At 56.2% G+C, this 10,942-nt stretch overlaps 1 protein-coding gene across 1 annotated transcript; it reads left to right on the forward strand.

Moving 5' to 3' along the window:
- Nucleotides 1-1,008: 1,008 nt before the first annotated feature.
- SFRP5 (secreted frizzled related protein 5) lies at nt 1,009-5,264 on the forward strand. Its single transcript, XM_036265379.1, has 3 exons — nt 1,009-1,684; nt 3,790-3,867; nt 4,838-5,264. The coding sequence occupies exons 1-3, from the start codon at nt 1,162-1,164 to the stop codon at nt 5,182-5,184; spliced, it is 948 nt and encodes a 315-aa protein (XP_036121272.1). The 5' UTR covers nt 1,009-1,161; the 3' UTR covers nt 5,185-5,264.
- The last annotated feature ends 5,678 nt before the right edge of the window (nt 5,265-10,942 follow it).

The following is a 10,942-nucleotide window of genomic DNA, read 5'->3' on the forward strand; positions in this document are numbered from 1 at the left end:
GGGTTGGAATTTATCTTAGGGCAGAGTGGTTAAGCCCTGGCTCCTTCACCTATGAGCTATGTGACCAAGGACCAGTTACCTCACCTCTCTTTTTCCCCCATAGCCATTAAGCCTGCAGCCTCAGCATCCAGACCTCTGGTTGTATCTGGGCTCTGAGCCTGGAACCAGACTACCTGGGTTCAAGTCCCCACCCCAATGATTACTTAACCTCTCTTAACCCCTTTCCAAACTTATAGCAGTAAAAGTGGGGTTATTAATAGTATCTACCCACCTCATAGCATTGCTGTGTGAATTAAAAGAGGTAATTATGCAATGTGCTTAGAACAGACTTGCACCCAACAAGTATCAGCTATCATTAGAAATAGTACTTGATAAGGTTGCAAAGTGCTGTGCAGTGTCTTTGGCACTTAGGAAGAACTCACTAAATAGTAGGTCTAGTTATCTTAGCCCCCACTACGTTATGATGTTCCTGGAGGCGGGTTTGGGGTCACATCTCTGACTCCCTAGCAGCTAGCACGGTGCCCAACACCAAGCAGGAGTTTAAAAAACTGCTTGAGGAGTAAGGAACTGGCCGCCTGAACCAGGAGGGTGTGGGCAGCCAGGAGCCTCCTGCAGGGAGAAGGGAGAACGGAGGTGTCGGGGAAGAGAAAACAGAGAGGAGGGGGAAAGGCCGAGACGGAGAGATAAGCAAACGAAGTGAGTGAGAAAAGGAACAGGAGAGGCTGAGGCTGAGAGATAAGGAGGAAGGATGGAGAAGGCGAGGGCGAGGAAAATGTGGAGAGAGGTGAGGAGCCTCAAGGAGAGGCGTGAGGGGAGACCCGGGCAGCGGCAGGGGAGCCGGGGAGCGGGAGAGGGGCGTGAGCCGGCGCTGGGCGGGAGGGGCGGGGCCGCTGGGAGGGGCCAATAGGGCTCCACCCTGCCTCCCTGCGGCCTTGGGGCGGGGGCGGGCTGCCGGAGATTGGCTGGGGCGCGCGTCGAGGCCGGGCTGGAGCCCCGAGGTGGGAGGTGCCAGGATCCCACTCGGTGCGCCCCGGAGGGGAGCGAAATCGGCCACCCGCTCTGACGACTTCGGCTGCGGTGGCCGGAGGGGAGCGTCGTGGCGGCGGGAGCACGCGGGGCAGCTGCGGGCGCCGTGCACCGAGCGGCGGGGACCGCGCAGCCATGCGGGCGGTGGCGGGGGGCGCGCGGGCGGCCGCGCTGGCGCTGCTGTTGGGGGCGCTGCACTGGGCGCCGTCGCGCGGTCAGGAGTACGACTACTACGGCTGGCAGACCGAGCCGCTGCACGGACGCTCGTACTCCAAACCGCCCAAGTGCCTCGACATCCCCGCCGACCTGCCGCTCTGCCACACCGTGGGCTACAAGCGCATGCGGCTGCCCAACCTGCTGGAGCACGAGAGCCTGGCCGAGGTGAAGCAGCAGGCGAGCAGCTGGCTGCCGCTACTGGCCAAGCGCTGCCACTCGGACACGCAGGTCTTCCTCTGCTCGCTCTTCGCGCCGGTCTGCCTCGACCAGCCCATCTACCCGTGCCGCTCGCTGTGCGAGGCCGTGCGCGCCGGCTGCGCGCCGCTCATGGAGGCCTACGGCTTCCCCTGGCCCGAGATGCTGCACTGCCACAAGTTTCCCCTGGACAACGACCTCTGCATCGCTGTGCAGTTCGGGCACCTGCCCGCCACCGCGCCTCCAGGTAGCGCCGCCACCGCAGCCCCCTCGCGCTCCGATGGCCCTGGGTGCACCGCGAGCTGGGCCCCCGACGGATGCCGCTCCCCCATCCCCTTAGCACAGCTCTGTGAGCCCCCCAGAGGTGTCAACCCCTGTACACACACACACCAAATTCACTAGCCTTGAGCACCCTGGGGGATTGTCTCCCACAGCCTTCCAGCCTTCCCATCAACCCGTGGACTGCCGAAGTAGTGCCTCCCTGCGGCTGTGGACATTCCCACTGCTCCCCATTTCAACTCGGTTCCCCAAACCCTCCAGGCTTCCCTCGCAGCGCCCACCTTCCCCAGCCGCTGGAATCCCTGGGATGGCCCCAGTACTGTCCCCTCATCCTAGGACATCCTGATAAATGCCTTATTGCTTCTTTCAGCCCAAGAATGTTGGGGGTCGCTAAACAATGCCTTTCACCTCCCCCACAACCCTGGACCCCACGGTACCCAGGCAAGGGTCCCCACCCGGTTTGGGGACCTTGGGAGGAGAAGAGGGCTGATAGAAGGGATATCGTGAAAGACCGGGAGCTAAGTGCATACCTGGGCTATGATTTACATTTCCCCATTTTCTGTTCCTGGGAACCCTATTTTCCCACTCTCTTCCCAATCCCCCAGACTGGGAGACCTTAGGCAAGGCTCAGTGCAGAAGAAAGAGAATATTGCCAGGCTCTGCCCCTTCCGGGAGTTGCTTAATTTTGAGCATCGGTTTCCCCCAGGTTCCTGAAACCTGTGACATCCTGGGTGCTGCCTCCCACCCACCAAGTCCCATGACCCCTACTTCCTGCTTGGTCTCAGCCTCCCGTCACTCTGCATCCCTTTCACCTTCCCTCATCTTCCCAGCTCCTTCCAGGCAGAGTAACCCCCAGATGGCACCAGACAGGAGGATAAACCCTGGCATTTAGCAGGAAAGCTTTGCCCAGGCAGTTAATAGGAGAGTCTAAGGAACCCCTGACACTGGAATTTCCCCAAAGTGCAGGACAGCTCTCCTTTTTTCCTATCTGACCTGGTCCCCAAAGAGCAACTGGACCGCAGCATGCCACCCTCACCCCCCAGGATGCCCCACCCCTGCCAGGGCTAACCTCACCAATATAGTCTTCAGCCCTACACACCATGCCCTCTCCTGAGAGAGTCAAGGTTGGGTGGTGGTCCTGTGGCTGCAGAGTGTCAAGAGAAGGGAAATCCCTCCCCCTCCACCATCCACGGGTTGAAAATGGAACATGAAAGCGAAGAGACAGCCTAGTCCCCAGCAGGGATCCAATCTGGTTCTTTTTCCAGTTTTCTTAGAGCCCAACCATTCAGTCTGGAAGGCAGGGAAGTCCCGGGCTCGAAAACCCCTGGCCCCTACCCTTGCACTCCCACCCTCTTTGAGCCCCTTTTCCCCCATGTTGGGGCGGCCACCTGGAGACAGAGACATAGGAGAGCAGGGGTCAGTTGCTGTGCAGTTGCCTCAGGACCAGTAGCCTGAGTGTATCAGACAAACTCAGAATATGTCATATAAAAATCGAGAATTTTGGCTTCCTTTAAAAATCAGAAATCCTGGCAGTGCTAAGGCCTCCCACTCTAGAAGAGTGGGTGCTCCTCTCCCACAGTCCTTGCCCTGTCAGCGTCACTTGTCTACCCATACGCCTGGACCCACGAAGACCCACAAACACCCCCACCCAGCACGAGCCTGGAGTCACCAATCCTGAGGGGCGACTAAGCTCAGTTCTCACAGCTTTGCAGACTTGGGTAGTGCTCTGGACCTGAGTTTCCTTTTTTTAAAAAATAAAGAATTACTTACTTCATAGACTGAGGATTAAGTGAAATAAAATTTAGAAGAAAACAGTGCACATCATGGCTGCATCTGCTGGGGTCATGGACAATCGTGCCCATGGGCAGTTTTGTCCCTGCACAGTCTTATCTCCTTTCATATTCACAACTACTCAGTGAGCAGGTGCCATCATTCCCCCATTTCCTGATAAGGAAGTGGGGGCTGGGCACAGGGAGGTGGCTGGTCAGTGGGCAAGCCTGCACCGTGAGTGGCTCTTTGGACTCTGGTCCCCACACCAGCCTCCCTCGACCCCGCCCTTGCTTCTCTCTTCAGTGACCAAGATCTGCGCCCAGTGTGAGATGGAGCACAATGCCGACGGCCTCATGGAGCAGATGTGCTCCAGTGACTTTGGTGAGTGTGGAGCCCACGAGGCCACCCCTGCCCCTCCTCCTTGACACACACACATATGAACACATGCCCACACCCATCACTGTTTCTGCTTTATGGACCCTTTTGGACTGATGATAACCATGCACCCTCCCAGCAGAGACATGCCCCTCGTTTTTGTCATCTCAGGGACTTCAGGCCATGGTCCACAACCTCAGATACCATCCCTGCCCTGGGCTCCTGCAGTGCTCCCTTGGCACTATCCACACGGGGGCCTCTCGGGCTGGGTTCTCTCTGGGGGTGCAGGCTTAGTTCCGAGATGGATGGGGCAGCAAGTGGGGAGAGATGGACTCCAGGACGAAAGTGCAGCCCCCTTGTCCCTGGGGTCCTCTGCCGAGTCCCTGAGGCACTCTGGCCATGGGAGCTGTGGTCACCTGTGCCACAGCTTCATCCTGGAGCCTCCCCAGTCCTGGGGCAGCTGAGCCAAGTGCAGTCAGGCCCTGGCTCCTGTGTGGACCACACAGCCTAGCTTGTGATCTTCGCCAAGTCGGCTCCTGTTTTGTGTCTTGGCCTCCCTGTCCATAAAAGAGAGAGAGCAAAGAAATCCTTACTTCAGCAGCTCTTTCATGGCACTAGTCTGTTTGGAAAGAGAATACCACCATAGCAAGGTGTTTGTGTATCCAAGAGAGAAAATGAGGAGGTAGGGGGAAAGGGAGAAAGGAGGGAAGAGATTTTATAACTATTTCCTTCCCTGTGTGGAAAATTTATTCTCTGGCTTCTCCCTAGAATAGAGGCTCATTTCACCCCTCACCCGTACCTGCAGGATAAAATGTGATAAAGTCTGTGAAAGTCCAACACATTATGGGAGCTTCATAAATATTAAAATGTTCGGGTATAATAAGCCCCACCTCTCCGAGCCCCAGGCTTGTGACAGGCACAGCATCCTGAGCAAACCTGACCATCCTCATTTTGTCCTCTGTCCACCCCCACACAGTGGTCAAAATGCGCATCAAGGAGATCAAGATAGAGAACGGAGACCGGAAGCTGATTGGAGCCCAGAAAAAGAAGAAGCTGCTCAAGCCGGGCCCCCTGAAGCGCAAGGACACCAAGAGGCTGGTGCTGCATATGAAGAATGGCGCGGGCTGCCCCTGCCCGCAGCTGGACAGCCTGGCTGGCAGCTTCCTGGTCATGGGCCGCAAGGTGGATGGACAGCTGTTGCTCATGGCCGTCTACCGCTGGGACAAGAAGAATAAGGAGATGAAGTTCGCTGTCAAATTCATGTTCTCCTACCCCTGCTCCCTCTACTACCCCTTCTTCTACGGGGCTGCTGAGCCCCACTGAACAGCGCCCCTCCCGGCCCCACCAGCCAGCTGTGCCTTGCCCTCTGTCCCTGCCTTGGGGCGCACTGTCACCTCCTGCCCCCTGGCCTGGCCCTGAATCCCAGCGCAGGCTCCAAGGGATGGGCATGGAGTCCTTGACCAAGGTCTTCTGGGGTGTCTGAGGCTTCCTCTCTTAGAAATAAGGCATTCTCTTTTGGGGGGACCCCCAGGGTCTCAGAGAGTAGGCAGGGAAGAGAGATGGAGGGAAGGGTGGAGGGGCTGTGAGTGGCCCCGGGGGTTTCTGGAGGGGACCATGATGTCAGCTCCCCTCTGCTGCTGGTGAGGCCTTGGAGAGGGGTCTTGATATGAGGCTGAGCTACTGGAGGACAGTTCTCCACCCCCACTGCCCCTTCATGTGTCTTCTCCTAGCCCCCAAAGGAAAGGCACTAGGGTCACAGTACCCTCTAGCCACACCTCCCCACTGTCCCATCTCTGTCAGTTCCCTTCCCCCAGAGCTGGAGAGAAGCCCAGCCTAGACCCCCTCTCATAGGCTCACTCCTTGGATTCATTCCTCAGCCCCCACGTGCCCCTTTTACCTTGACAACAAGTAAATTATTGCTACTGCTACAAGGCCACAGGTACTAGACTGATGCACGTAGGTTTGGTTTTTCAATTTTTTAAAGTTTTTAATTAAATCAAAGAAAACAACAGTTGGTTTTGATCAGGTGATTTCTTTGTCAGGCAGTTCCCCAGAGGTTCAGAAGGGACCTTTAGCCAGAGGCCCTTGCCATAGCCCATGGCCTGTCCACACAGACAGACTCAGAATGACTAAGAGCAATGTCGTGTCTGGGCACAATGCCCCAAGAGCACACTACAAGGGTCACCCTAGTCCCTCCCACTAATGATGGGTGGAAATGACCGTCTTTGCCCCTGAGGAGGGACAGAGATGCCAAGTTCCCCAGCCTACTCCCACGGTCAGAACACCCCCATGGTCTGCAAACTCCAGCCATGCCTGCTCCAAGGAGCCCAAGAAGGCTGGGCCACGGTACCACTCAGAAGGGCCGGAGGCCTGAACGTGTCGCTCCTGCGCTTCCAGCACTGACACCCCCACACACGGGCCCTGCCCTGTCGGAGATGAGGGCAGGGCAGCGGTCTCTCAGCGTGGTCCCTGGACCAGAGCATCCGCATGAAGTAGAAGGTTAGGCCCACCCACACCTGCAGTGTCAGAATCTAGTTTAACACATAAAGCTTCCAATCATCGAAGGAGCTTCTACAAAACCCCGGACCTCACTCTAAACAATTAAATCCCAATCTCTGGAGGGTGTTCAGAAATCAGCATTTCACCATGCTCCCTGGGGTGGTTTGCAACCCCGGGTTGAGAACCTCCATCTAGGTATCTGCATAAGCCCACAGCTAAGGCAGGAGGAGGGCGAGGGGCTGAGGTTTCCTCGGGCTTGGAAGGGTGTTGGTCCTGCAGGCAGAGAGGGGACCAGCTATCATGCTTGAGGGGCTTCTCTGTCAACTCAGAGCAGATGGAGGCTGCTCCCTCGAGCTGGATGGGACAGGGAGGGGACCAGCCCCGAAACGGAGGCAACAGGCTGTTACCAAATGTCCAGCATTTGGAAGAGGTGGTGCCCAGAAAGGGGGGGAAGTCCATCAGCAGATACTGAGGGACAGGGCAGATGTGCCCAGAGCAGGGAGCTGGGGACACCAGTGAGGGTGCAGCAGGGGTGCCGAGGCCAGCCATGGTCTGGCTCCTCCATCACAGTAAAACAATGGAACCACAATCCTGGGAGGTGAGACCATCTTGGCTCCCGTGGCTCTCAGGGGAGCATGTTGCCTCAGAGAAACGAGGAGTCCAGGGGCCTGAGTTCTTGCTGTGGGGCCAGGGTGAGCTAACAGGTGGTCTGACAGTCTGCCCGTAAATCACCTCCTCGGGCCATCAGGTGGCCTCACCACAGGTCAGGAGCAGCAGAGGCCTGCTTGTTTCTCCTCACCTCTGAGGAAGCCACCGCCACCCACCCTTGCCCAAAGCCTGCCCGGCCCACCTGGCTCCCTGAATCCGCCCCTTGTCTCCCAGCCTCCTACCCTGACCAAATGTTTACGGACACTTCTATGGTCAACCAGGATCAGGGATTATTTTTCCACTGAACATACAGGACTGTGCCTCTTCTGGCTAGAGCACAATACTGACCTCTGTCAGGTGCTGGCAGCCAAGAGAGGGAGCAGGCAGGGAGAGGCTCCCTTAGCCCAGCCCCAGAAGCACTTCTTACCCACCCGCACAAAGGGACCAGGCCTGCTCTCCACGGTTCTGTCCCCAATATCTGCTGTCAGACCCTCAGCAATTTCTTCCCTGGGACCAAGACGAACCCTCCCAGAGCCCACGGAGGCCCTGGAGCCCACCCTTCATTTCCTTAGCCACAGCGCTCCCTCCTGGCTGGTCTGCAGCAGGCAGCGGGCGCTGTCAGCGGGCATCCAGGACAGCCTCTGACTGCGTGGAACAGAAATGCCGAGAAACAGTGGGGCTTCTCCAGTGGAGGCGGGCAGGGGAAAGGTCCATGTCCCAGACCCATCCTGTCTCCCTGCTCTGCCAGGGGGTGGCTTTTGTGCTCATGGTTATAAGATGGTGCCTCCTCCTCCCAGCTTCTGGGCCACTCAGGCAGCAAGGTATGGAAGGGCTAATGGCAAAAGCATGTCAGCTGCCTCTGGCTCTTTTGATCAGGGAAACGGTAATTTCCCAACATGTCCCACATGGTAGATTTCCACTTCTAGCTCACCAGCCAGGACCAAGTCACGTGCTCACCCCTAGTTGCAAGGGAGCAGAGGAAGTCAAGCATTTCAGCGGGGTACAAAATCAGAGTTCTGATAGAGTGCAGGAAGGTGGGGGAGGCTGCTGAACACTCAGAATCAGGCGAGAAAAGGTGGTAAAGCCCAGTTCTGGGTTCTAATCCTGTAACAGTGGCCGTGTGACATTGGGAACACAGCCCAGCTGTAAAATGTCTACTTCACAAGGTAACTGAGTGTTATGTGGGAAAATGTATGAAAAGTACCTGGAAACAATGTCCAGCATTTGGAAGGTGCTCATTAAATGGTAATCAGTATTTTTATGAACCAAAGGCCATTACCCAGCACAGTGCCCGCACATAAATACTGCTCAAGAAATCCCGAATTGACTTGTTAACCAACTACTGATGAGAAGACAGGAGCCGTTTATCTAAAAGCCAGAGCTGTCACTTTCAGAAGGGGCATGGAACCTACATTTGGACTTTTGCTTCAGAAAATACATCCCCAGTGGTGTGTAAGCCAATATAGGGGGAAAGACATATAATACCAGTGATCAATAAGTGTCCGCCTATGCTGGGTGGCAGGCCCTACTCAAAGCATTTTAACATTCTAACTTAAGCTGCCCCACAGCCCTTGAGGTAGGTACTGTTATTGTCCCCATTTTAACGATGAGGTGGCTGAGGCTCAGAGAGGGCAAGGAACTTGTTGAAGGTCACACAGCTTGTATGCGGCGGTGGTGCTAGGATCTGAGCCAAGGAAGGCCAGAGGGTGACAGGCAGCCAGGCTCCTGCCCCCCGCCGCACAGGAAGATTTCTGGGAGCCCTCTCCCAACCCCACTCCAAGAACCCCGACAGCAGCAGAGGAGCCAGCCTCAGACTGTGGCTTTTCTCGAGACTCCCAGAGCAGCCCACCCTGACCCACTCCTCTCTCAGCCCCATCAGCATTCAGCCTCTTGGGTCCCACAAAGGAAGCTCACATCCCACAACTGTTTAGTCGGCTGTAATCCTAGCTAAAGTTCACTCCTTGGGAAATACAACGTGGGGGGTGGTTGCTGCTGGAATGTGTGTGGCTGGGACCCAGTGTCCCAACCCAGACAGCGGGCTCTACTGGGGCCGTGAAAAGAGCAGGCGGCCAGGGGAATCCGGAGTCCCCAGCCCCCAGTTGTACCAGAGAATGGAATGTGCTGCTCTGGGTGTTAAAACAGACCCAGCCAAGGAAGGGGGGGGGTGCTGGGAGCTGGCGGAGTGGGGTGAGCTCCTACCACAAGGCTGCCTCTGTTCCCCTGGAGGCTGAGCCCACTTTGTTAGGGCTGGGGTGGGAAGTCCTTTCCTGCTAGCTCAGTGGCTCCGAAGCTGGTGGGGGCAAGGCAGAACAGGGGAAGGGGACAGTCAGGATTGCTGTTCTCCCAAAGTTCTCTTATGAGGCCTCTATAGGTACCTGTGGCACAATTACCGTCCTGGCCCAGTGGCTTCCGAGCTATGTGGCCTGGGGCAGGTTATTTAACCTCCCAGGGCCTTCATATAACCCTCGGTAAATGGGATAAATAACAGGATTAGCTTGGGGGACTTCCATAAGATTTAAACGATAATGTGCTCAGCATGTTGCCTGGCACAAGTGCTCAATAAACATAGGCATTTCATGATCTGAGGGCCACCACGGTAGGATGCTGGAGCCAGGGGCCCTCGAGAGGGTGGCCTCGAAGGTTCCATGGAGACAAGGGAATGAAAATAGAGCTTTGTTTGGCTTCAGCATCGATGGTGATCAAGGACCACAAAGATCCTAGAAAGCACAGCCAGTACAAGGCCCAGGGCCACTAGAGGCTGCTCCCCACCACGACCAAACCACGGAAAGATGGGCAGGCTGTGGGAGCTGGCAGCCCATCCCGGGTCTGCCCCAGCAGGCAGCAGGGCTGTCACTGAACCTGGCTTCTGTGCCTTCCTCCTGGGTGCTTGAGAACTGGAAAGAATCTTTCAAACAGGCATTCAATGCTGCAATGAACAGTCTGTCTTCCAGGCCACCCCACATTCAACCCTCTCCTCACTGTTGACCCCAGCCAGCCAACTGTAAGGCACAATCCAGTCCTGACAACCCGTCTGTGGTTTCCTTTCCCTCGTGGTACCTGCACTGTAAAGAGGTCCATCCCTGACCTGCTGTCACTGAGGCCCTCACATGACCACGTGAGACAAGGAGGTGCCTCCCAGCTTCCCTTCTCTGGAGCTATGGACCTCGGACGATGGGAACTGTTTCTCACGGCCTGTATCCCACGCCCTGCAAAATACTTGCACTATTCTGCATTTCACCAGCATTTGGCATTGTTTTCATTTTCCCAAAATAAAATGGTACTGACTCTCCTTACTCCAACTACACTCTGGCCACTCTCTGAGATTCTTTCCTGAATAACAATCTAAGACTATTCTTTGGTATAGTTAAAAAAAAAAAATCACTGTTCTAAGCCACCCAGGGCAGTTGTTTCTTCTTTCTCGGAAGACTGCCAGGATGATGGTAATGAGGTGGCGTTTACTGAACCTCACTATGCGCCAGACACTGCACTCCAACCTCACATGGACTATCTCATTTAACCCTCACAGTGGCCCTACAAGGCAATGTCACCATCATGCCCATTTTACAGATGAGTAAAGCAGCACAGAAAGGCTTGGAGGAATGCCCCTATGGCAACTCACATGGTGTCACTGCAGCTGATGGCAGAGCAGGGCCAAGGATGGAGCTGGCCCACAGCAAGCACCCACCCCTACCATCCCCAGGACACTCCCTGGCTAACGCAGGCCCTAAGGCCCCAGTCCATCTAACGCCATGCGGAACACACATCCACAAATGGACACGGTGCCACTTCTGAGTGAGAGGCAGGAGGACTGGATGATCTCTGGGCAGCCTCCCCACTGCCCTACCAGGACACACCCACGAGAAGTGCCAGCACAGCACAGCCACCCCTTCCCTTGGCCTCTGCTGTCATTCCTGTCCCCTCTTGCTCAAAGGCC

Source organism: Molossus molossus, unplaced genomic scaffold (genome assembly GCF_014108415.1).
Source record: "Molossus molossus isolate mMolMol1 unplaced genomic scaffold, mMolMol1.p scaffold_m16_p_17, whole genome shotgun sequence".
NCBI lineage: Eukaryota > Metazoa > Chordata > Mammalia > Chiroptera > Molossidae > Molossus > Molossus molossus.